At 39.6% G+C, this 27,396-nt stretch overlaps 1 protein-coding gene across 1 annotated transcript in view; it reads right to left on the minus strand.

Annotated features, from left to right (window-relative positions):
• Nucleotides 1-9,424: 9,424 nt before the first annotated feature.
• LOC103923061 (gamma-aminobutyric acid receptor subunit gamma-3) overlaps nucleotides 9,425-27,396 on the minus strand; it is a gene marked incomplete at its 5' end in the record, with an annotated part of 165,353 nt that continues 147,381 nt past the window's right edge. The window contains 4 exons of the mRNA XM_009331309.1: nucleotides 9,425-9,703; nucleotides 14,896-14,925; nucleotides 16,479-16,675; nucleotides 24,121-24,273. Coding sequence (XP_009329584.1) covers nucleotides 9,425-9,703; nucleotides 14,896-14,925; nucleotides 16,479-16,675; nucleotides 24,121-24,273 — 659 coding nt within the window. The remainder of the gene's footprint in view (nucleotides 9,704-14,895; nucleotides 14,926-16,478; nucleotides 16,676-24,120; nucleotides 24,274-27,396) is intronic.

Genomic DNA, 27,396 nt, shown 5'->3' on the forward strand with positions numbered 1-27,396 from the left:
GTAGGAACATAAAGAAAGCATAAATATAGCAAGGTTAGATAGGGAAATCCCTGTTGTACTGTGGGATCATGAGAAATCTGGGAAGTTTCTGCATTATCTGTGGCCCAGCTGTCAGCTCCAGTGTTACTATGGTCTGGAATCTGAAAAGGAGTAGGGATTTCACAGTCAGAGTGGGTCGAGACTGGCAATTCCGTGGTCATGAATGTACAGAGGTGGGAATTAAATTGCATTCAAAGAGGTTAAACCAAGAGGACACTCTTACTTAACAGTAAGTGGCAGCCAAAGAGATTATACTTGTAAAAATACGGAGTATAGTTTTACCAATAAATTTCATTGTGTAAGCGGATCCAAAGAACTAGCTTTCAGTTTGCTGAAAAAGTTGGGATTGGGAAAATTTTGAAATGAAATTTGTTTGCAATTTTTAAATTATGAAGTCTTTACATTCAAGTAATTTGTGCTAAAGACACAGCTTATTTCTGGATTTGTCTTTGAATTTTGTAGGATATTCTTCCCACTTCATGTTAGCCCCATGGATAAACCTCGCTCTCAAATCTTTTACTTTGTTGTCTGCTCATGCTCTCTATTGAAAATATTTTTAAAGACTCTTCTGAAACTCCTTTCAAGAACACCCCGTCGGAAAGGTAATACACTATGCCTCTTAGGCAGATTTTCAGACGTCTGTTTCTATTTTTTGAAGCTCTCAAATTTCATAAGAAAATACAATCACCAATATATGCACACAATACTTGCATTTTCTGATAATGTGTATTTATTTGTATCCAGAAATACAAATGTTGGGATCAAAATACGAATATAAATAGTATTCTAGACACACAGCCCTACTCTTTAACACAAAGTAAAGTGGAATGAATGTGGTCGATAAGGGAAAGTTGTTGTCTGAGAACTTGAAGAGATGAAGCACACGGGTGTTTGACTTTTCTGGTTAGGTCAGTCTGGGGGATCACTAGGATGGCTATCTAACTTAGAATGACGTACTGGTACTAGTGCTACCTGTATTATTCAAGGCACATTGGGCACATAATTGTACTTTCATTTCACTATGACATCACAAGCTGCACTGCTAGCAAAGAAATCACACACCCCTAAAAAAAACTTAGGAAGGAAGGATAATTAGAAAACTAAAATTTTATTTGTGTTCTATAAGAAAGTTCAATTTGGCACAAAGTTGGCAGTTTTTATGTGATTCCTAAAATTGCACTCACTTAAAATTAAAAAAAATCCATACATGGTCATGTTGGGAAAAAATGTTTTGAGAGCAGTATACTGAGAGTTTAAAACAGGATTATATGAGGTGTTTGATGACTGACTGCGATAGCCACAGACTGGGCTCAGATTCCCTGCAGCCTAGTGTTTCTACTTGTGACAGCCACATGTTGGCCCATGATTTATGGTTGGTATTGCATGTGAGCGCAGATGACAATAAAGTCACAGGACTCCTTAATGACTACAAAAGAGAGTATGGGGGACTGATACTGTAATCTCTCTGCACAAGGGTCCTGCACCTGGGTCGGGGCAACCCCCGGCATCAATACAGGCTGGGGGATGAAGGGATTGAGAGCAGCCCTGCCGAGAAGGACTTGGGGGTACTGGTGGATGAAAAGCTGGACATGAACACTGTGGTTCAGAGGAGTACTGTTTTGTGGAAGCTTGTTCTGAAATTTTGTTTCCCTTGGAGCACTCTGTCTGGCAGTGGCATACTTCCCTGGTCTGCCTGTGTAATACTGTTAGACGCAATTATTTTACCAGCTTTCCATGAGTTCAACAACAGCTCACATTTTAAGGATCCCATGTGGTCTGTAAGTATGGAATGGACTCTGTAGCATGCTCTGTTCCACATTCGTTTGTCAGCAGTTTTTTCAAAATGTCATCAATATTGTTCTATTCATCCATTTTCTATTAATGTGCAATTTAGAAATTTTGGCATTCATCTGTTTTAGGCCTCACTTTAAGTATGTAAATCACAAATTTCACTTTAAGTACTTAAATTACAAATCTGCTCTCCACAAGCTTTGAAGCCAGTCAGTGGATAGTCAACCCTGCCACAATATGATCCAAAGCTCGTCCTGTTTGCTTGTAAGAATATTTTAACTTAAACCCCTCTTCTCGTCAATGGTCTTGGTTGATGAGGAAGTTTTTGACTCAGACCTAGAGGCCTTTTCTTTAGAACTTGTAATCATAACACAGTCTCAATAACAAGCTGTCACCAGCTTCACTGTGGATATTTCATTCTTTGTATTTTATAATATATTCTGTCAGTACAGCTTCATCTCTCCCAAGCACTGCCATATGCTGAAAGATCAGCAAGTTTGCAGATGACACCAAGCTGAGTGCTGCAGTTGACATGCCTGAGGGACGGGATGCCATCCAGAGGGACCTGGACAAGCTCGAGAAATGGGCCCGTGTGAACCTCATGAGGTTTAACAAGGCCAAGTGCAAGGTGCTGCACCTGGGTCGGGGCAACCCCCAGTATCAATACAGGCTGGGGGATGAAGGGATTGAGAGCAGCCCTGTGGAGAAGGACTTGCCGATACTGGTGGATGAAAAGCTGGACATGAGCCAGCAATGTGGGCTTGCAGCCCAGAAGGCCAATCGTACCCTGGGCTGCACCAAAAGAAGCGTGGCCAGCAGGTCGAGGGAGGTGATTCTGCCCCTCTGCTCTGCTCTGGTGAGACCCCACCTGGAGTACTGCGTCCAGCTCTGGAGCCCTCAGCATAAGAAAGACATGGACCTGTTGGAGCGGGTCCAGAGGAGGGCCACGAAGATGATCAGGGGGATGGAACACCTCTCCTCTGAAGAAAGGCTGAGAGAGTTGGGGTTGTTCAGCCTGGAGAAGAGAAGGCTTTGGGGAGACGTTATTGCAGCCTATCAGTACTGAAAGGGAGCTTATAAAAAAGATGGCGGCAAACTCTTTAGCAGGGCCTGTTGCGACAGGACAAGGGGGAATGGCTTTAAACTAAAGGGGGGTAGATTTAGACTAGATATAAGGAAGAAATTTTTTACACTGAGAGTAGTGAAGCACTGGCACAGGTTGCCCAGAGAGGTGGTGGATGCCCCATGCCTGGAAACATTCCAGGTCAGGTTGGACGGGGCTCTGAGCAACCTGATCTAGTTGAAGATGTCCCTGCCCACGGCAGGGGGGTTGGGCTAGATGACCTTTAGAGGTCCCTTCCAACCCAAACTATTCTATGATTCTATGTTTCTATGACATTAGGAGAGTATTAAGTGCCATATTAAACACTAAAGGGAGCACCTGGGTTCTCCTAAAAGAAGCTCTACAGGCTGGCTTAGGCCTCCAAGTAAAGCTGAGTTACATGAGTGCTTCCATGACACCAAACAGGCTGTTGTGGCTGCTCTGGCTACTGTCATTCATTACCCAGATAAAAAATTACCTGGCAAATAACTGACTGTATCAGTGCCTGGTTTGCCTGGTTCAGTCCTTGAGAAAGCCTACTCCCAGACATATGAATAAACATAACCACATCTTCTGCTGTCTTACTTTGTCATTCGTAAATAGCAAATGATTAGAAGATCAAAATGCATGTTTTGATAGAAAGAAGAGAATTCTCAGGTGTCCAACTCTGAGGCACTGAACTTCATGATGAATTTTATTGTCTAATTTCACATATATTCTAGGAAAACCCTGAGGACTTCAGATGCATACAGACACTGGCTTGAGGACCCACAACAAAAGAGAAAAAATAAAAGAAAGTAAAGTTTGGAGAAAGGAATACATCATTACAGACCTTGGCTATCTCCCTTGAGGAATGTCAGGAGTCACTAACCAAGTGCTCAAAGTCATTCACAATCCAGTCATTTAAAGAAACAGCTGATAGGTAAATTGGATGATTAGAACAATATTTATCCCTAATTCAGGACTTAGACAGGGTATAGGGTAGCCATATCTCTTTGAGTTATCTACCACAGGTATGGTGTACAAAAATTTACTGTTTAACTTGTCAAAGCAATGCAGTTCAAGTGGAGATGATTTTTTTCTGTTAAAACATCATTTCATTTTAGATGCAAAGGTTTTGGTTTTAGTATCTACAACAGTGGCCTAAATGATGAGGAAAGCAGATTCTCTGTTTTTTTTGTTTTCCAGACAAACCATGGATCCCAGGGGAAAAGGTAAAACTATTAAGGTCACTGAGTCTTGAAGGAAGGCCTTCATTTTTCACATATATACCAGAACCCTTCAAGAAGAGAATGTGGTGAACCATAAGAAGCTTGTAGGCATATAAATATAGTATAAGACTAATGACACTATGCTTTTTTTTTCAGTATGTAAGTGTAAGTTTCAATGTAAGTTTTCAATATGTAAGTGTAGGTTGAGGTGATTTTGGGCTTGCCAATTGAATAGGTGAAGGGAGAGAGGGAAAGACGATCTAAAGTGAACTCAGGGGGAAAAAAAAAGCTCTAAAGGAAAAAGAACCTCACCTTTCAGCTGTGGAAACATATTCCCAATGCATAGTTTGTTTTTTGCCTATTTTAAACAGTCTTCTGGGAAGTGACCTGAATGAGGTAAACACCAGCCTTGAGTTTATGCTCTGCATCTTTTGGTGGAATGAAGTTGCTGACTGAAACAGGAAGGATTCTGCTGAACTGCTGAAATCCCACTGCAGTTTTCTTGCTACTTAGGAATTAAGAAACCTACAGACTGCTTAAAAAATAAAGAAAAATCAGACAAATGCTCAATGTGTATGTTGAAGACATCTAGAATATTGGTCACACGCTGTGGTGCTCAGGAAGAACTCCAGCAAGGTCCCTCTTTCTAACTCTCAGGCCTGGAATAGTATATCCTTCAATATCAAGAAATGCTAAAGGCACTAATGCAAGAGGCACAAAGATTTCACTGTAAGCAAGAAGAATATACCTTGAAAAAAATCATCTAATTTTGTAGGCAGCTAAGATTATGGCTTGCCTTCTCTTAGTGCTTTATGGAAACCCAGAAAGAGCAGCCAATGGGAAAAGTACAGTCTGTTATGGACAGCCTTTACAAGTTGCAGTGGGCGCTTTGTTTTACAGCTTAAAAGGTAACACTAACCCTCCAGATTGTGAGGCTAATGAAATCTGTCTTAAAATATTGAGTCTCCCTTCCCGCAAAGTCAGCGAGCAGTACAGCAACTATGGTTTTTCCAGAGCTGTCTTGCACCTGGTCACTTGGAGCATGGGCAGGGCAGAGTAATTTGTCTAGATGTATGGTGAAATTTGTTGTAAAAAGGAGGTAAGCATCCTCCCTTTCATGAAATGTCCGAGTAAGGTGACGTGATAAATTCATGCAGCAACATGAGGTGCTAGACTCTGAGACACATTAGGGCTGCAAAAGTGTTTGAGATGATAGCTATCTATCTGAGTTATTTGGCAGGATGCCTCCAGTTCCAGAAATATCATTTCCTATCAGCTAAAGGCTCATGTGTCACTGCTGTTCCAGCTGATGAATGTGCAAACTGCGAGGTGGATGATTTGGAATTAGCTGTGGGTAGTTGGTGGGAAGAATTGAATAAGAGGAGTGGGACACATAAGAACTGCACAGCAATAAAAAATAATTTCTTCCTCCTCTTTTAGCTTCACTACTCATCGCTGTCTCTGTGAAGACAGTTCTGGCTTTTTTTATTCTTCCTGCTGTAATTTTTATCATTTTTTCTGGTATGTACAATATACCAATATACAGTTGCGAGTTGATGAAGGAGAAAATGAGCATCTGAAAGAGAAGAAAGGTTATCAAAGTGCCTGAGGTGTTTTAATCTACAGCCATACTTCTTGATTAGGAAGTTACATTAAAATTGCATGGCATGTGGTGTACTTCAGTTCCACATTAATGCTGGACATGGAGACAGCATAAACCGGCTGCAAGTTTTTATACACTTATTCTTGGAAGAATGGCTGTAAAAGAAGGAGCTGTCAGTGTGTTAGGCATCAGGGCCAGAAGAACTGAGAAGAGTGAAATAAGCAGAACAGTATTCTTATACATTCTTAATTGTCTTGAAAATGCTGCCCTCAATGCAGGAAAACACTGTCCATCAACTTTTAATTGAAGGAGGAGAATAAGAGGTTTGACTTCAGATCCTCCTGGGAAAAGTTGGTTATCTAAACAAACCCTCACGATCTTTTATGTAACTTCAGAAAGGAAGGAATGTAATGTGAAGATACTCAGTTTTGTGGTTTTACATACATATCCAAATATGTTCATTTTACTAGTCATTTGGTTTTGACTTCCTCTGTTCCCTTCCCTTCCTTGGAAGGGTAAAAAGAAGTACTAAATAATGAAGTAGTTGAATAAATGCAAGTCTTGAATATGAAATTATCTGATAAGAAAATGTTCCAAAATGGTGAAAGGTGGTTCTTACATTTCTCATGGGACAGTGCACACAAGTGTTCATTTTTTTCAATTTGCCAGAGAAGCAAAAGAATATCTGGAGGTTAATGAGGATATTCTTACTACTACAGAAAGATATGGCACATAGGTGTATGCAGATCACATTAGCTAGGTGTCTAGAATAATTGCATTTTGAATGATGCAGAGCCTAGAAAGCTTATCTTCCCTCATCTCTACAGTTTTTCAGTGGCTGCCAAAGCACAGAGCAGTGAAGCAGAGAGAGTAAACCAAGCAACTAGGAATAAGCAGAGGAATGCATTCTGGAACCTGCCAGCCCGCGGCCACTCACCTTGCAAACAAATCAATTTTTTGCAGATAACCCCAGAGTAGAATATATTACACAGTAGAATATGTCCTCTGCTGTCAGTATAAGAGCAGAAACCAGTAGTGTCTGGAGATTCTTTCTTGGTTAGGACGGTGGAAAAAAGTGGAATTATATGCTTCCAACTTCTGTTTATGAAAGCACTCAGAAAACAGAGGCAATATGAATGGACTCAGCAGAATCAGTCTGCCAAAGAAGGCTATAATAGGATTGTATTCTTGTTGTAGAAGGAATGGGTAGCCATGAGCAGAAGTGTAAGAAAAGTATATGCTCATCATCTAAAATGGGAATGTTCCACTTCCACACTTACTCCCAGGACATTCATTCAAGTATGCAATTGCTAAATAAACCTCACTTTACCTGTTCAAGTCTAATGGTGGAAGGCACCTTCTTGTGCCTCATCTGGCTCAATACTCCCACCAAAATCAATTGATTGTGCAGAGGGTTTGCAGGATCAGGCCCCTAAAGGATAACTGTTTCCATTCTTTTATTTAGGCTTGAGATATTTCTAGTATTCTTGCAAAATATGGCTGAAGGTGGCTGTTAGACTAGACTAATTCAAAATTAGAGACCAGGATATTCAACTTCAATTCAATGACCTTCTTGCACTGCTGAAAATATAACTCTCATCCTTAAATAAAATCCATACTTCCAAGTGCAGGACACAGAGGTTTACAGAGTAATAGATTTTACAGAGTAATTTGCTACTGAGAGTTAGCAAAAACTTCCACATGTATTTTGAAATCAGAAGGTTATAATTGGTTTAAAGGACATCATATTGGGCAGATTTTGTTAAAAATAAGGTTTTGATCCTGCCCCAAAATATTTCTTCTCTGTGCTACTAATTTGAATTTTGTCAGTCCTTAGAGAAGTGATTCCCCTCCCTCACCTAGACCCAGCTCTGTCTCTGATATTTTAGACAAGTGAAAAACAGAAGGAAGTATTTTGAATAACTACAGTTACCTTTTGTGTTAGTAATTTTTTTCAATTAAAAACTCAGTGGAAGCACAGAGAAACAGCAATGACAGACAGTGATGTTTCAAAGAACATGACAGCATTTCTTTTTCTTTAGAATTACCATTGCATTAGTTTTTGCTTGTTTGCAAGATTTTCCTTCTGAGGATAAAAGGAACTGCTCTTCAGTCACATCTACTACTCGTTTTTTATGAAATACCGTGTGGAAAAGACACACATTTTTTGAGGTGATAAAAAAATGATCAGGTCCTCCAGAAGAGAAAAAAAATAGAAATTTTTTGTAGGTATGTTTTAACTTTAATCATTTGTAACCATTTGTCATCCAAAGGGTAGTGAAAAGCCACTGCTATTTAGTTTTGAATCTGTTTTGTTTGCTTAATAACAATTACTGAGACAGTCTGTAAAAGGCGTAATCTAGTTTAACACTGCAAAACTAGCTTTTGAAAACATGGGTAGTTTAAGAATTTAATGGTGAAAAGCTTGAAAAGTACAAAATAGCTTTTTAGGGTAAAAAATAGTTGATAGTTTAGGAAAAAAATGAAAACAACCTTTTTCTACCTGTGGCAACTATCCCATGTTTAATCCAAGTGTGACAATTGAGTTCCCGTAACGCACTATTCAAGTAAAAAGTGTTCAGTCTTCAGCTCAGACCCAGGGAACAACTGCCGTGAGTAAGGACTGCAATATTTAACTCTATGGAAGGAACAAAAAATGTCCTTTGGCACACAAGTTTTTCAATTTTGTAAAATAACTTTGAGAGAAAAAACAAGAATGCATGAGAGCACTTTTTAGTAAATTGCAATCTGAAGAAAGTCACATATTCCTAGTGCTATTATATAGTGATTTTTACTCATGGCCTATCAACTATGATCTGCTACAATGACACAAACAAGCAGGAATCTTGTCCTGCTTCAAGTAGAGTACTTTAGAAATCAATGACCATCCTGTGTTTAACCAGTCATAAAAAAGACAGTTAAAAGCTTGAAAAACTGTAGAAGTTATGCCTACAGCTGCCTCAGAGATAGGCAAGTCTTTTATTTATATCAAAACAATAGCTTTCTTATAACTCTGCCTTTTCACCTTAAGTTAAAACCAATATGTGTAGGTAAGTGGCTAACTCCATGAATCCCAGACCTTTGCGGAAAGTAACGTCTATGTTTTGATCCCACCAGAGACATTTCTTACTGTCTTTTGGTGGTTTCTCTATAGCAGGCAGATAACCAATGAAATATTTCCCAAAACCTATGGGACATAGCTCAAGCAAGTTTAAATACAAGTGAGTGGTTTCGTTGGCTTTGGCTTGTTTGCCAGTGCCAGTGTATGTTGCTCTGAGCCTCAGGGATATGGCAGCATTTTGAAGAAAGTATGGGAATGAAGAACAAAAATGACATATTTAACTTTTGCCTGAATTGTATATAGCTTCTATGCCAAGGGAGAATAGTAAAGATTCTAATATACAATAATTATTCATAAACATCGCTTACACTACAAATTCAGCTGAATTTTGTAGGAATCTTTTCCTTAAAATGAATAGCAGTAAGGAGAGAATTCTTCCATGTTTTTCTTTTTCAGGCAATTACATATTAAAATTCTTCATCAGGCTCTGTGATGGTGAAGGTTAATGTGGCCTTTATAATTTGAGATGAAACTGACCGCGTCCTTCACTTTTTCTGCACTTTCACCATCCCTCCGCGCTGTGAAAACACAGCAGTCTTCACCACTACAGGCAACATTTAAAGATAGAGGTATCCAACCCAGTAGACCAGGTTGAACAGCAGGAAGGATGTAGGAAAAAAGACCCTGGAGTAAGAGTCCAGTTCTAAGATGTCTATGTGAATCCGTCCTCTCCTCCATGAGCCTGATTTACACTCTTCGTAACAACAGAAAAAGCTCTGGCAGTCTTTCCCATCCAGACATTCATAGACGCACGCATCTTCAAATTCTTGCCAATACATGGCATTGTTCAATGTGATGACTGTAGTTGGTGGTCTCATATCAAGTACAGAATAATTCTGAGGAGAGAAAAAGAAACGAACAATTTGATAAACTTCCATGGATGATGCAGATCACGATTAATAATCATGGGAAAAAATCACAGGAGCTGGGAATAAGACATCGATACTATAGGAGTTCTAGATTTGGGGCATCATCTCTCTGTCCCTCAAAAGATGTCTTTTCAGATGAATTTCCATGGAGAGATTGTGGAGTGGCAAGTTAAATAATTCTAGGTGTATTTTCTACTTGGGCAACTCAAGCATATATTGCCTAGTAATAATTTTTTCACACATAGGAGTTCACTTGCCTGTCAGAATATTATTATTATTTGCAAATTGCTTTAAATACTTGCAGCTACTACATTTAGGAATGGACTCTGAAAAATAAGGAAGATGTGTCCTCCCCCCCCGTTTAATTACAGAACAATAGTATAGCTGCATTCACTGCCTCTTAACTTTACCATGATTTATAAAAACAGATATGGTCAGCAACAGATAGTGATGATTTCAGTACAGGATTTCAAAATGCCATCGCTAGGCATGTCCCCTTAGTGCTTATTACACTAACCATGCTCAGAAATAGGGCACTTTGATATCACGCATCCGCACAGTACCACTTGCGCCTACAGACCTCTCCTTCTTCAATGTACTCCCTATTTACACTTTGTCAGCTTTTCTGTCACACCATTTCCTTTTCATGAAAGGTGCTTTCTCACGATAGACTCCTCTCTCATCGAGCCACCCGTTCCATCCTCACAAGTGTCACCTCCTCCACTGGCATCACTAGGAAAGGTCCCATCATCGTCGCTGCCTGTCTGCACTGCCTCGACAAAGCAGACTCCAGCCCTGCCAGCACGGTTTTCTCCACCTCGGGGGCCCTTCCTCTGCCTGTGATTGCACTGAGCATTGCCTTTGCCTGCAGGAGCATGCTGGGTATGTACTACCGAGCTAGCCATGCCTCTGCATCTTGCCTGCATGCGTTCTGGAGGGTGCTCTGGGCCCCTGCTTCCACACTTGTTATACAAAATATGCAACGTTTCCTGTTAAAGATCTTGGGGCGTATCTGAAAACTTTCACTCTGTATGTGAAACAGAACAGTGATATGATTGATGTGCCTTAGGAGAAATTTTCCTTTTTCTGTTGACTTTGTTTTCTTTCTACAAATCCTTTGATTTGGCACACGATAATATTACCCATCTCATTAAATTGCTGGTCCCTGAGCTAAGATCTTGATGTGGCAGCCCTCTGCTTAGATGTTGGCATTTCCAACATAGATAACTACATCTGAACAACTGCCCTATGGTATCCAGCCAATTACTTCTAGGACACAATTCATCTCATCATAAGTAGATGGCTAAAATCTCTCAGGTGCATTGTGCTGTGGACTGTAAACAGATTGCAGTTTAGAAGCAGATTATTACAAATCTATTTGTTGTGAATGACTTTATCTCTGAGATTAGATGACACAAATAACGCCTGCATGGTCTTCTCTCTCATTTGTAAAGTTTCAGGTGGCTGGCATCAGAGCTTTACAATGTGCTGCCACATGGAAAAAGTCTAAGATTATTGCACAAGCAGTCATTTTTTGACTGAAGTACTTTGGAGAGAAAAAAAGCTATGACTAAAGTATACATGGAATTCTGCTATACCACCGTGTCACATATTCATTTCTTGCAGTCCTTTATGAAAAATTCCTACTCAGGGACTGAAATTTTCTATGCCTGGCTACAATATTTATGTTAAAAAGAAAATGTGGTGGGTTGACCCTGGCTGGATGCCAGGTGCCCACCAAAGCTGCTCTATCACTCCCCTTCCTCAGCTGGACAGGGGAGAGAAAATATAACAGAAAGCTTGTGGATCGAGATAAGGACAGGGAGAGATCACTTACCAATTACTGTCACGGGCAAAACAGGCTCGACTTGGGGAAATTAGTTTAATTTATTACCAATCAAATCAGAGTATGATAATGAGAAATAAACCCAAATCTTAAAAACACCTTCCCACCACCCCTCCCTTCTTTCCGGGCTTAACTTCAGTCCCGATTTTCTCTACGTCCTCCCCCACAGGGGCACAGGGGAATGAGGAATGGGGGTTGTGGTCATTTCTTCACATATTGTCTCTGCCGCTCCTTCCTCCTCAGGGAGAGGACTCCTCACACTCTTCCCCTGCTCCAGTGTGGGGTCCCTCCCACAGGAGGCAGTTCTCCATAGATTTCTCCAACGTGAGTCCTTCCCATGAGCTGCAGTTCTTCACAAACTGCTCCAGCGTGGGTCCTTTCCATGGGGTGCAGTCCTTCAGGAACAGACTGCTCCAGCGTGGGTCCCCCACGGGGTCACAAGTCTGCCAGAAAACCTGCTTCAGCATGGGCTCCTCTCTCCATGGGTTCACAGGTCCTGCCAGGAGCCTGCTCCAGCGCAGGCTTCCCATGGGGTCACAGCCTCCTTCAGGCATCCCCTTGCTCCGGTGTGAGGTCCTCCGTGGGCTGCAGGTGGATGTCTGCTCCACCGTTAACCTCCATGGGCTGCAGGGATACAGCCTGCTTCACCACAGGCTGCAGGGGAACCTCCGCTCCAGCACCTGGAGTACCTCCTCCCCCTCCTTCTTCACTGACCTTGGTGTCTGCAGAGTTGTTTCGGCATTGGCTCTGTCGGACATAGGGGAAGCTTCTAGCAGCTTCTCACAGAAGCCACCCCTGTAGCCCCCCTGCTACCAAAACCTTGCCAGGCAAACACAATACAAAGGCTAATTTAGATCTCTCCAGATGATTTTGGTAAGTGAAAAGAAACAAGTACTCTGGTTTTGCAAAGGAAACTTTCTCATGTATCGATAGCCTGGGGGTTTTTTTTGTTGTTGTTTTGTTGTACCAACTATTTGCTCAGGACAGAAGATAAAATAAATGCCCTGATAACACAGAGAGATTAATCTGATTGCTTTAATCTCTGTCATCTAGGAGGGGTCCTGAAGTGACTAGATACCAGGTGAAGGTGGATGGTACCCACTGTGTCCTGTGTGTCCTGCTGAGTTGGGAGGAGAGGGGTGCATGCACCATGGGCACCAGCCCAGTACCACCTGAGAGCTCTGGCAAGGCAAGGCACTTCTCGGGTGCCTTGGACAAGGCAGTTCAGATGCAGTGTTAAACATGCTTAATAGAATTATTTCAGACAAGTTATAAGTGTGTTCTCTAGGAGAAAAAACAAGAGGTGGGATTACCTGAACATGGATTTACTAAGATTAATAAATTTCACCTTTTAGGTGGCATCACTACAAGGCTGGAAGAGACAAAATGATACCTTGAGAGTCAGAGACACTGCTTATTTTATTCAGTTTATGCTACAATTTGAACACGGAATTTGTTTATGTATAGAACAAGGCCCTGCTCAATATCTGTCTTATAGTGAAAAAACAGAAGATAAGAGAAGATAAGAGAAGAGGAGAGGAAGAGGAGAGGAAAGGAAGAGGAGAGGAGAGGAGAGGGGAGGGGGGGAGAGGAGAGGAAAGGAAGAGGAGAGGAAAGGAAAGGAAGGGAAAGAAAAGGAAAGGAAAGGAAGGGAAAGAAAAGGAAAGGAAAGGGAAGGGAAGGGAAGGGAAGGGAAGGGAAGGAAAGGAAAGGAAGGGAAAGAAAAGGAAAGGAAAGGAAGGGAAAGAAAAGGAAAGGAAAGGCAAGGAAAGGAAAGGAAGGGAAAGAAAAGGAAAGGAAAGGAACGGAAAGGAAAGGAAATGAAAGGAAAGGAAAGGGAAGGAAAGGAAAGGAACGGAAAGGAAAGGAAAGGGAAGGGAAGGGAAGGGAAGGAAAGGAAAGGAAATGAAAGGAAAGGAAAGGGAAGGGAAGGGAAGGGAAGGAAAGGAAAGGAAAGGGAAGGAAAGGAAAGGAAATGAAAGGAAAGGAAAGGAAATGAAAGGAAAGGAAAGGCAAGGAAAGGAAAGGAACGGAAAGGAAAGGAAATGAAAGGAAAGGAAAGGAAGGGAAAGAAAAGGAAAGGAAAGGCAAGGAAAGGAAAGGAAATGAAAGGAAAGGAAAGGAAAGGAAAAAAGAAAAGAAAAGAAAAGAGAAAAGGACTAAAAAAATTGAAAAGGCTGCAGATACTTTCCAAGCAGATCAGACTGACTAGATCTAGACAAAGACTAAGAGTGTAAAACCCTATTGTCATTTTAATTGTGTATCTTTTTCCTTTTCTTTTTTTTTTTTTTTAAATTGGGAAAAGGAAAGTGCTGTTACCCATTCAATGTTCCTTATCAGCTTCATCTTTCAGAAAAGTCTGTCCAAGCAGTGACAGCAGTAGCAAGTGTATAAATGCAATGCTTGCTGTAGACCATTCATTGTCAACGAGCAGACTTTCAATGCTATATGAGCTCTTTAAATAAGTCAGAAAACTCATTAAAAAAAAAAGTGTGTAACATTATTTGTAAAAGGTAAGCTAGTAACATGGAGCTAGCAGTTGTAAATTATAACTGCTTCAGAATATCCAAACCAAGAAATGCAAAAGCAATGGTTTAGTTCTGTCCCTGTTCTTACTTGGATCTGATAGCTGGGAAGCAGGCCATCCAACCAGCTGATTAACTGGCCCTCTGCATGCTTTATATTTATATATATTATAGTATGTATTCCGGTTTCAGATTTCATAGAACTTAGAGATACAATTTTGTGCTCAGTTTCAACTTTATTTCCACTGTACGTATATAAATAGTTAGCTAGAGGTTTGGGGAACGTAATTTATTGCATTTGGAGATATAGTACAACTAACTGTGTTAAACTTGTGTGCCTAAATTATTTGAAAATCCAACTGAAAGCTTGCTAAAGATTTTACAGATATGCATAAATGAATTATTTTCTATGAAACTCAGTTAAAACTCAATATAAGTTTATGACATAATTTGTGCTTATTACTTTTTTATACAATGTAATGAGAAACTGCAGTATTATATAAAGCAGACACGCAAAATTTCTGAGGTAAAAATGACACACAATATTCTACACATGACCCTTCTCCCTCCCAAATAATTTGATAAGTCCTTATAGAAAAAGGCAGCTATGTTCCCCTGCCACAGCCAAAAACAAACTGACCTTTTAACAAAAAAGCAAAACAATATTTATAGTGAAGTCAGGGTAGAGCATAACATAGTGTTACAGCTTTCTCAGGAATTATTGCAAGTAAATGTCAATGATACATTCATGCCTCCATTGCTCTCACTGAATAAAATAGTTTACTTACCATCACATGACCAAAACTGACATCAGGTAGCTTAAATAGAGATAACAAAAGAAATATTCAGAAGAAAATGTACTTATTGCTTCATATGCATCTAATGTTTAACAGCATTTCTTAAACCAAACCTTTAAACGCATTGTCCATAAAACACTTCATGCTGAGTATTTTATATATTCAGCATAATATTCTGTACACTTTAAAACTGCATGAAACCTCAGCAGAATGCACACCTGGTTTCCATCCACATTAAATCTTTATTCAACCCATTAAATTTATTTATTTAGCAAACAATAGCTAAGTGAGCATTGGTTCTTGTGTTAACTTAAATCTCATCAATGTTGCATGCTTTCCCTCATATTCATACACGTCTGGAAATACATCCTACTCACAAAGATACTCATGACTTTTCCATTCAGTTGTTCTATAGGATGGCAATTTTAGTTTGATCATTAGCAAGTTCATTTTGATTGCCTCATACATTTCTTTTGGTAATACTCTTTTTTGCCTTTTGTGTGCGATGCATTTTTACAAGAAGCTATTAGAGGTTTAATGGAGTTTTCATTGACTAAGTCTATGGCTCTCTAGGCTTTCTCTAATTCCATACTCGTTTCAGCTTTTCCTTCATTATTTCTTCTTTCAATCATTTTCTACAGCTCTTCATTCAATACCTTGTTACCTCTTATTCAGTCATCCTTTTATTCCCTGAATTTAGCCTTCTCTCTCTTCAATTTCCTCCTTCACATTTTTCCTATTTGGCTTTGCATTTCTGATTTCAAATGTCCTTATTTCCTCCATTGCACAAAATGGCATCCAACATCTCCAACTACCGATCTCAAACACATAAGATTTTCCACTGATCTTGAGTGGACAACCCACTTCCCCTTCCCTATGTTTACACTGAGATTTTTTTCTCCATTATATCGCCCCCTCTCATTCTTGTAGTCAATTCTGAAGTACACCAGGCAATTCTTCCTGCGTGACTGTTTTAGTTGATTCTAAATAAACAGCTTTTGTGTGTGTCTGGGTGTTACTTCTGGAAGTGCCTTTTTGGCCAAAAATGCAGCCATGTATAAAACCTTTGTAAATGACCTCTCTTTTTGTACTTAGGAAAAAGCCCCTTTGTGCACAGGGCTAAAAACAAGTGCTGGTTCCCAGTGGAGACATTGAAATCCCGTTTGTAAAGTTCATAAATGTTTCTAGACCTGTTAAGCCATGAAATAGCAGATGCATTTGAATATACATTGATGTGCATATATTTGTATAACAAGCTATGCAATCTGTTTCAGTGGGAGTCCTTTATGACTACCAGCACAGTAACTGGAGGATGAAAGACACATAGGCAGGGTTGCTGCTTCATGGCCAGCAGGCTGCTTCTGTTAGGAACAGACCTCACTCAACAGGCACATAACTGCTTCTACTGTTACTGCGGGTAACTACTTTCCATCAGCTTTCAGGGCAGATCACACCACAAACTGGGAAGAACTTGGAGGAGCGGAGTATCATGGGATTACAGGCTGTCATTGAATGATTCTCTGCTCTCTGAGCCAGACACATGATAGAAAAGAAATTAACTGCTCCCATCTTACCGACTTTTTCTTCTTAGTACAGTTTGGTTTCCTGCAACTTGAGTAGTAGTTGAGGGTTGCATACTCCATCAGAGCAGCAAAGACAAATAAAAAGCATACAGTCACAAACAGATCCATAGCGGTGACATAGGAGACGCGGGGCAATGACTTTCTCGCAATGGTACTCAAAGTTGTCATGGTCAATACTGTGGTGATGCCTGCAGAGAGAAACTTGATTTAATTGTATGCAGCATCATTTCTCCATGTTGCAGAAGAATCTTTGGAAACAAACATACAAAACAGAAATCCAAAGTGTACCCAAATAATTCATTAATTTCATTTGGTATTACAAAAAAAAAAAAAACAAAAAAAAAAGAAAATCAGTAGAGCCAGTGGTATTTTGTAAACAAAGATTTCCTCAGCTGTTTATATTCAACATTGCAAAAGTGACATTCCCATGCCTCTCAATATGCTTTTCCTCATCTCTTCCTTTTTCTGGTCCCAGTTAGGTTGGAGATGGGAGTGAGGGAGAAGGAGAGAATAAAGAAATTTTCTGAACAAAAGTATAAAGCAGAAAAGATACTAAACCCAGAAAAATAAAAATTAAGAAACCTAGAAAACAATGAAGGAAGCATGGTCTTTTTCACAGCAGTACTGCTCTTGTGAAAAATCTTGTGCTCAAAAAAGAAAAAAAGGGGGATGGGAAAAAAAAAATTTTGCTGCAAGGTTCTGACCATGAATTTTGAAAATATGTTTTCACACCACTGTTTCCTTGGGAGTCCTCCACTGCTATTTTCCTTCTAAGTAAGGGAAAACAGACTCTCATATAAACTTCAGATGTAACCTTAATGGAAATAGCCTTTTTAATTCATACAAAGCATCACATCTTAGATTGGTTTAGTAATAATGAATATAATAAATAAAATACTTAGTGTGAAATACCCTGAAACAATAAAACCAGTCCTAGAATGAAATCTATGGGGTGTCAGTTATTTGGCTGCTGGTAATTCATATAATTTCTCTTCATTCCTGGGGAACAGAAGTCTTTTCATTCCCACTTTGGACTGATGCTTTTAATCATTTGTTATGAACTGCAAGCCTTCTGAAAGAAAAATAAAACTCCTCAATGGCTTGGGAAGAAAAATAAAGCTCTCACTCAAATAAGCCTCAAGAGAGAACCTGCTCTAAAAACAACATAACCATAAGGTAATCTTTCTTTTTATAGTTAAAGTGATATTTTGTGATGGTACACAGTGTTTGAAATGGCAGGGGATGACTGAAATTATGCTTTGTAGTAAAATTACTTCCCACAAATGGCACTCTGGAGAGAAAGAAGTTATCTGTGGATTACTTTTGACTACTTTCTGTTTATGAAGGAATGCCCACCTCTGATTTGTAGCGTTTGATAGAAACTGCAGCGATTCGCAAGAATAACCTTCCCCATTCAAACTGACAGAAAATTCCTGGAAGAGCCAGAAGGCAGATTATTGCCTGGGCCTCGACCTTCTTCTACACTGAATAATAACTAACTGTATTCCTTAAATAGCCACTACACAGAAACAAAAAAAAAAAAAAAGAAAAAAAAAGTTGCTGAAAAACCACAACCCAATAATCAAGATGAAAGCACTGCTGATAGGAAGTGGGAAATGCGGACTTTGTATGTACCTTGGGCATCTGAAAGCTATTGGGAAAATATTTCTGTTTCCTGTGCCTGTTCCTGCCAACTGTGCCACATCCCAATATAAGCACGTGGCTGGCATGATCCAGTAACCTCTCCAGACCCTTCAACAACAGACCCTTCCGTAGCTAGCTGATGCTTTGAAAAAGCTCCAGAGACAAACCCCATGCTTAGCCATTCATGACAGTAGTCAACTGCGAAGATGTCCAACTGCAAAAGGTGTTGACTCACTAGCCTTGATTTGGCCCTTACTAATTATAGATTAATTAGTCTTTTCGCATGACCTTGACTCAGGCCTTGGGAGTCACTAACTTCAGAAGAACTGCATCCAGACTATGATATACTCTACAATATGAAATGAAGTTCTCTAACATTTTCTAACCCACATTTAGATTTCTAACACAAATCTGTCCTTTTCAGAGCCACATGTACATGCACCTGCTCTCAGGTATTTTACTACCATTAATAAATTCCTCAAAACCTGTAGTCTTCTTCCAGCACAATATACAGTGTCCTTTTTACCTGGACTCAAGGGCAAGTTTTCATTTCCCACCCATCCTGTGATAGGATGTCAGATTATTTTAGGACACTTCTTTTATTAAAAGGCAAAAAAGAAATAAAAGAGGCAAAAACCTTGCAATGCTCAAAAACATTTTTTGCAAAGGTCTGCAATTTTTCTACTGAATGCTGTATTGACAATGTACTATTTTTCCTCTAATTTTACTGAAATATGTAACTTTGTATTATGTGTGACAAGAAGTATTGTGCGGGTATCTGTAATGACGACCAGCTGCCAAAGTGACTATGGACAGGAAGGCAGAGAAGTGAAAGGAAAATTACTATTAGCCTCTGTACTTAAGTATAGAAGTCCCCAACTCAACCTGAGTCGTATATCCGTGCCTTAAGCCTGAATGTGAAATGCCTACTTGAATCATGCTTGAGACTGTGAAAACCTAGGTGAGAACTAAGCAAAACCAGCCCAGTAAGTCACGTTGTAAATACCTCACTGATACAGAATCTGGGAGTTTTGGGTAGCTCCGGACTAATTTTAGCTGATTGAAACAAAGTAGGTTCTACTAAATTTATAGACACAGCAATGGTGTAAGATTTATTTTGGTTTTAAGATATTAATAGTGTCTATCCTCAGTCTCTTTGCCAACAAATCACATTTTGCTACTGGAATATAAAACATTGGGGAAAGTTTAGCATTATCATAAGCCATCATAGTTTCTGGATTATACGTCACATTTCAAATTATGGCAAGGGCATGAGACAAGATTGCTGAGCACATAGAGGGAAACATCCAAAAGTAAAACAAACATATTTTTACTTCTATTATTTATGCAAAATATTTTTATGATATGAAATCCAATAGAAAAGCAGTGTTCCTCATTTAAGCTGAGGCTTGAACTTGGATGCCAGCTCACACCATAAACAAGCAAGGAGATTTTGAAATAATAAAAATTCTACCCCGTGTATCAATTTTACATTTGACACATAGACACAAGCCTCAGAATATTAAAATGAGTCTTATGGGGTTACATACAGAGAGCAAAGAGAAAGACGGTGCAACAGTTGATACAGTTTTGTATCACTACACATTTACAAGTCGGAATATACAGATATGCATATATGAATAAAATGCAGCACCCATTATTTCCAAAAAGAATATCTAGGTTCCATACCCTTAGCTCATTTTATCTCTCATGCTAAGAAAATTCAGTTTGTTGAGTGGTTTCAAACGCAATAAACCTTGCCAGATGAAATTGTTAAGTCTCTCACTTTGGGGAGGCTCATATGGTAAAGTGAGCTTTGCATCTGTTATTGAAATTCACAGTGCTCTCGAACTGTCTGTTTCAACAGAATTTTAATATCAGCCAAGGACAGCTTTGAAGTAACCTGGCTTCAAAATTTTCAGGTAGATAGGTGTAAGTGGGAGCTTACAAGTTTGTGTATAAATACCGTTTTGTGACATTTATGTTCTCTGAGCAAATTCCATACCAAAGATGCTGTTTGATAAATCAAAAAGGACTGTCTGGGAGATCAAATGATGTAGGAATACATAATGCATGAGAACACTTTAACCTTTAGATCATTGGTCTAAATAGTTATTTAAACTTATTACTGTTTGAAAGCTCCTTACTGGGCAACAGTATGCAAAGTGAGGTAGCAGGAGCTTCACTGTTAGAAAGAGCTTCACTCTTTTGTCAGCGACGCTCATTTTTTCTTATTTTCCTAAGGGTACGTTGATGGGACACTGGGGGAAAGGTGTACTGCTTTTAACCATGCTATCACTTGTTTATAAACTTAATTTCTCCACCTTTTGGTCTGGCACCTGTTTTGATCATTTGCTTGTTTCTCTAGTGAATGAGCTTAAGATGGAATAACAAGGAGAGCAACGTTCATTTTTTATTAAACATCATCTGTATCTTCTTCTACATCAACACACTGGTGGCCTTGATACCCACTGTATTTTTTTAAACTGCAGTTTGAAGTTGCTCTGTAGTAACTGCCTGGTCCTATTACCTATTATACCCATTTTGAAAAAGCAGGGGGAAACTGGGATGAAAGCTTCAGTTTAACTTAATTCCCTTTATCTTCAAGGAAAACAACCTATTCTTTCCCAGATCATAACTTTTCTTCAGACACTTGCTGGCTGCTCTTGACTGTGAACATTGGGAGAAGATCATTTTGATTACTAGAGACAAGCAGAAACAGCAGAGAGGCATTTTTTTTTCTCTCTGAATGGAGGGCAGAATAATCTGGGATCACAAAACACAGTTCTCATCCAGCACTCAAATTCTATTTCCAGCTTCCCACTGACTCTTCAGGTGGCCTGGAGTGAGTCACATTGCCACTCTGGGCCTCAGCCTCTCAAAGTACATGTGAAAAAAGGACTATGATGCCAAGTTTTTAAAGAGCACTTTGATGCCTCTGGACAGTGTTGCTGAAAGGATGCTTACAGTGCCATTTTTTTCCTCACAGCCAGATACGCCGATTGCATTTGTTTTTTCCAGCTTATTACTTAGTATTATTCAGAAAGGGGTAAAGCCTGTCCTTCATATAACTGAGTAGTTGCCAACAGCTTAGGAAATTACTCATTAATTTCAGAGTGTGAAATATTTCCCTGGTGCTAGCCCTTTACATTAATGCAGCTATACCCAGAGCAGGTTTGGTGCACTGAGTCTACACGTTGTTGCAACTAATTAGTAGGTCAATTTCAGCGGTTTGCCTTTGGCTGTATTACTCACAATTTCACCATGTACCACTATCCAAATGTGGATGTGTGCTGTTGCTCAGACAGATTTATAAGTTGCGTTATACAAGCAGACCTACAGTAAACTGGGAACATCTGCTTACTGCATCCCAAGAATCAACAGGCCATTGCCGATTTGGGAGCAAGAGGACTCTGCACAAAAAGAGGTGACCCATATATATATTATTTTCTTGTCATTTGACTTTATTTATAAAAAAGTTATATTTTAGCCCAGAAATTTAATTCTTCATCAGAGTTTTAGGAGTTAGTCATGATAGCCATTGAATATAGCCTTGGAACATCTCATTTTTGTGTTCTTACTTCAAATTCATGACCTCAGTATATGAATACATTTTTTCTCTGAAGTTCCCGCTGGCTGAGGGGGTGAGGTGGGGAGAGTCAGACTGTTATGACTAGTGATCTAACCTACTTCCATGTCTAATTAATTGGAAAACAGAGCTGTGTGGTGTGGGGAACTGCCCTCAGGGACAGGGTATGAACACTGCTTCTGGAAAATTAGTAATGCAAATGGCTACAAGCCTTTTCTCCCTTTTCTCTTAAGCATTGTGAAGGATGGTCAATCTTTCCTTATCTCCACTGAGTCATCCAATTTAAGAAGAAAGGAGTTCAGCAGAGAAGTACACTCAACTTTCTGGCCACCAGAGGAAAGTCTACACAGCCAGGAACAAGCAGTCGTACAGCTGCTCTGTCCTCACCTTTGTGTCATCTTCATGCTGTCCTGGAGGTGGAGGGGGTCACAGAATAACTGTAACTCTTAGGGTCTGTCATGTTGCTGGAGCCGCAGTGTAAAGGCACTTTGGCACTCACATGAAGGGGGTGAGGACTGAATATTCCTTTCTCGGAAAATAACCTCAGAAAACTGGACCCACATGACACCAGATGACTTATAATGGTCAGAAGTGCTACATTTGTTAATTTTACAAACTCCTGGAGCAAATCCAGCAGGTTATGGCTTCATGCTGACCTCATGCAAAATGGGTTTTAATACAGAATTATCTGTAAAAAGTGTGAAACTGTTGGCTGCTTGCAGTTGTCTTACTACATGTTCTCTGGGACTTTTATTTCTACTGATCCTGTTGCATAGCTCCATGTCACTGAGCTGCTCTTGGTTTGAAAGGATGCCCCTCACCACTCACTAAGAATTAAAGCTGATACAACCTCCCCCTAGGAAGGAGATGCCTAAGGATTGATAGCAGGAGTGGCTGGCATATAGCTTCATTGCTTAAATAAAGCTGTGGCTAGTGAGGGAGTTACACTTAGAGGATATATTTGGTAATGTATTTCTTCTGTCATTCAGCTGAAAGTTACAAAGCTATTGAAGCATTAGAGGTTTTGGGAAGAAAAACATTTGTAACCCGGGCCTTGTGCACCCTGAATAGATGACCATAAGTTTTTTGTATGAGTGAAGGATTTAGAAAGTGGGATCAGACTTCTGGACAAGTTCAAAAAACTTAGCAGCTAAAATCTCATTCAGAGTGAATGGACTTCAAAATCTCCTTAGCACTTCCTTTTTATTTTCCCCTTCAGGGCCTTTATGTTAGAAACCACAGCACCTTCAAAATTTGTGGTTGCTCAGATGTATTAGTGCAGGAGAGAGACAGACTGAAACAGGACAAGTCATTTTGAACAACTGTATAAAGGCTGCGTTGTCAAACAAGGTGTATTCCTCCGGAGATCAAGTAGAGCAGCAGTACCTGCTGCTTTCCTTGCAGCAGTATCACCCTCTCCTGGGGACTCAGTTGCTCCTACGAATGCTTCCTGTCTGATTTCAGTCCAAAAAGTCAGGCAGGTCAGTTTTTAATAATTTATTCTTTCAAACAGAAATGATTTAGAGAGTCCAGCTGGTTAACTGGAGATGGTAACAAACTCCGGCAGGAGGAAACAATAAATAGCTGGGAACAGTAATCTCCGCGCTTGAAAACAGATATGTAAACCTTGACACAGCCTCCCCTTTTTTACTAGACTCATAGATTTCTGAATCAGTTAGTATTGGCAGCCCTGGCAACCACAGTCTGGACTAAAATGTTGGGGTTTCTTCAGTTCTGATGTATAACTATAATTGCCTAGTATATAGCCCTATGCCCTTGATGCAAGCAAAAACTGCAGGTTTTCCTATAGACATAAGAATAAATGGTTAGCATTTCCAAGTGTATCCTAAAGCACAATGCCAAAATGCACACGCTGGTCCTGACATAAATGAGCTGCTGGAAAACGTATACCAGCGTAAATCTCCACAATCTACGAAAAATATCTATACAACTAGTGTGGAGCTTAACTTCATCACGCAAGCTAAAACACTTTGCATGAATTAATATTATTATATCCCACAGTTTTCTGTATATATAAGACATACAGCTCTGTAAGGGAGAGTTTCAGAAGGGAAGGAAGCCAGCAGTGTAATTAATTTGTTCTTCAAAAATGTCACTAAAATATCATACTGAGAACAAGGAGACAGACATTAATTCCAGAATATTATGTAAAATAGGTGGCAGTGTCATTCCAAAGGGTCAGGGTAGTTTACTTTTAATCACACTGTTAAAGGCAGAAGACCAGAGGCTTCAGTGATAAGTAGATCTGGATCTGCAAGATGTAGTAGCAATAATCCAAAGCATATATCTAGTGGTCTCTTTGAAAGGAAGCTGACATTTTCAAATGATAGTGTAGAAACGACACAAAGAGAGTAGAAAAGGGAATTATTAACAACTTACCTAATGCTGTTCTTGCTGGTGTGGCATCTTTTTTAATCCAAAAGGATACCCAGGAAAGAACAACTGTTAATATACAGGGAATGTATGTTTGAATAGTAAAGTATCCCATTCTTCTACTTAAGTCGAAGTATATAGTCATGACTACATAATCACCTGCAATAATAGCACAGAAAATAAATTGACACTGTGGTGACATACAGACGGTTGCTCATTGAGCTGCTAATTTTTTAAGCTTCATAAAAACACTGCATATAAAATATTTCTTAGTGTTTTGAGAGCACCTGTGCAGCAATGCTCATGTGAAACAGAATTCAAATAAATCTTTCAATTCTAATTTCCTTTAGTTTTAGGTCTCTGTGGAAATGCTGACCTATTTGGAAAGGCAGAGGCTCTCAGTAATCATTCTGGATGAGTAAATTTTTGAAAGGCATCTTGACTTTCCAGACTTGATATTTCTGGATGGCTCCATGACCACAAACATGAAGCTACTATCATTCACCAGATTCTGTAACCAAGCCACACAAATCCCTCCTTCTGCAAGCTGTGTCTTCCCTGCCCTAATTTCAGGCTTGAGTGACTTCTGTTATTTTCTTTTGAGATATGAATCAGGCAGTAGGGGTCTTTACGGCATGTGTGGCATGCACATGAGTATGCCTTTACCTAAGAAGTCATTTACAGACACTAGAGCCTCAATGCTGGCAAGAGAGGTCAGACTGCATACTTTTAAAGAACTCATCATTAAAAATCAGGAGTCTCTTTTTGTCAGCATCCCTCCATTTCAAAACAGTTGTGGTCACTTGCAGTATCTGTAAAACTTCAGAAGGTGAGCCTGGATATAAAGTTTATTATTCTGCTCTGATTCATAAAATCAAGAGCTCAGTAAGAAGGCTAGTTTATCTCACATTGTATAATTTTCTTCACAGTATCTCTTCTGCTAACCCTTGTGACTCCACAAGGGATAATAATCTGTCCCTCTCTCTCTACCCAGTAGAGGCTACTGACCTTATCACCTCTCTCCTTACTAACAGATCCCTCAGCTTCATAGATGTTAACTATCCTTTTCTCTCAGACAGTCACAGTGATTAACAATAATGAAACTGAACTGAGACCAATTTCTGTACTTCGCTTGAAATATGTTGCTTCCATTTCAGATGTGAAGAAGAGTTTATGTGCCTGAGAACTTTTATGGGGTTTGGTCTGACTATGTCAGACTTGAGCTAATAAATTATATTGCTTCTTATTACAAACCTTGACTTTCTAGAATACAATATTTGCAGAAGGCATCATTTGCAATAGGTAGGTAAGTCTGTCCTGTTACAGCAAACCGTCAGAAGACTGAAGAAATCGGTAGCACAGAGGCGTTAATCCCCAAAGGAATGTACATACAACTCACCCAAGTAGAGGCACAATGGGTTTGTTAGGAGTAGAGATAAACTAAAGCTTAATCTTCTAGTAACAGAGAGCATATGAACAAAAGCACTTAATACAGTGGATATTTTGACTATAGCTAAATTTTACATAGAAAAGAAATTAATTCAGTAAAAATGACTTCTACCCAAAGAATCTCTGAAGGCCGCTGTAAAATGAGTGAACTACCATAAGCTACAAAGTCAAAGGTAAATAAAAATCTAAGGGTGGGATTTGGGGAGACAAACTTAGAACAGTGAGTCAAAAGGAAAAGTTTCTATGTGTTAAGTACATCATTTTGAGATAGATATATTTTGAAGAGGTTGATAAGCCTGTGGGTGCTTTCATCATGCCTCTGTTAGATGAACACGTACATTTTCATGAGTACTGTGGCAGTAAAAAGCATGTGACCCCAAGAAGTTGGACAGTCATTTCAGAAGCCTTGTGTATTTGGCATACTGGGGCAGAGCTTTAATGAAAGAGCTGGCTGCTGTTACAAGTAGGAAGTACTGCAGTACATCACGACATAGTGAGCCTTGTGGGCTGTTCACAGCACACTTTTCTCTGTGCAGGGAATGGCACCAGGGAACTGATGTGGATTAGTAACAATTGGTTCTGCTGGCTTATTTTTAGACTACATCAGATCCCTTAATCTGGTTTGCCTCACTGAAGAAAGATTTACACCACAGCAACTGAGGTAATTTCACAGAAATGGGAGTAAGGATTTAGAGGCCTTGTAAACCAGTGCTTCTGCTGACAGGAACCAACCCAACAACCATGGAAAAAAAGTTATGATAATGTTTCAAACATTGTCTGTCAAGGCAGAAGGATGAGCAAAAAAAGGAAATCAAAGACTCTATAGGAAACGTGCCAAGCCTTTACATTTCCCTTACTGAGTTATTGTATCTAGAACTGCACGTCTATGGATAAGCTGCTTGAGAATGGTATAAAGCAAAGCAATCTGCAGACTTCTTGTTGTGTACAATGATATACGATACACACAATTCAAGTACACACAGAGGTCACTGCTCCTCTCAGTAGTATCACCGTGATACCCAGCACTGCAAATGAGAGTAGGGCTAGATACTGGATAGAAACATACTGGCTAGTAAGGCAGAGTCCCTGCTTCCTAGGTCTTTTATTGAAATAAACCTGATAAACTGAGAGTGGGAGGAAATTATGGAGCATTTCAACAGTTTTGCAGACAGGAACTGAGGCAGAGATTAAATGACGTAGAGACTCCATCATCCCATTTAGTTGCAAACTGATTCAGTATCTTTCAGGCAGCATTCATTTCACCTGATTGCAAGCTAAATTGGGCTACTTCTGTGAGGGTGCTAAGGTTATTGTACCTAAATATATTAACCTTCTTAACTTTTAAAGAGTATTTTAGTTATTTTCCTCCTTTGTTTCGTGGTTAAACTTGATGCCTTCATCCTTGAGGACATGCACAACTCCTTCCTCACTTGCTCCTCTGCTGGCTGGCTGGCTTGCTTGCTTGCTTGCTTGCTTCCTTCCTTCCTTCCTTCCTTCCTTCCTTCCTTCCTTCCTTCCTTCCTTTCTTCCTTCCCTCCCCTGCTCTTTATTACAACAGAACTATTCAACTTCTCTTTATGCCAGTTAAAAACCTGTCAAGATACCCCTTCTCTGCAGAACATCCTTCCAGCAAACTAAATAAAGGAACCGTGACTCAGTCGAATTTTACAAGGAGCTGCAAATTTCCAAGTATCGAACAAAGACCCATAGATATCTAACAAGCATCCAATGAAAATGAAATCCTAGGATAATGATTGGCTGCATTCATTTATCCACTAACCTGTTTTCTCTTCTGAAATCCATACAAAAATTCTCACAATGAAGAAGAAAGTC

This window comes from Pygoscelis adeliae, unplaced genomic scaffold, assembly GCF_000699105.1.
Source record: "Pygoscelis adeliae isolate BGI_AS28 unplaced genomic scaffold, ASM69910v1 Scaffold149, whole genome shotgun sequence".
Lineage (NCBI taxonomy): Eukaryota > Metazoa > Chordata > Aves > Sphenisciformes > Spheniscidae > Pygoscelis > Pygoscelis adeliae.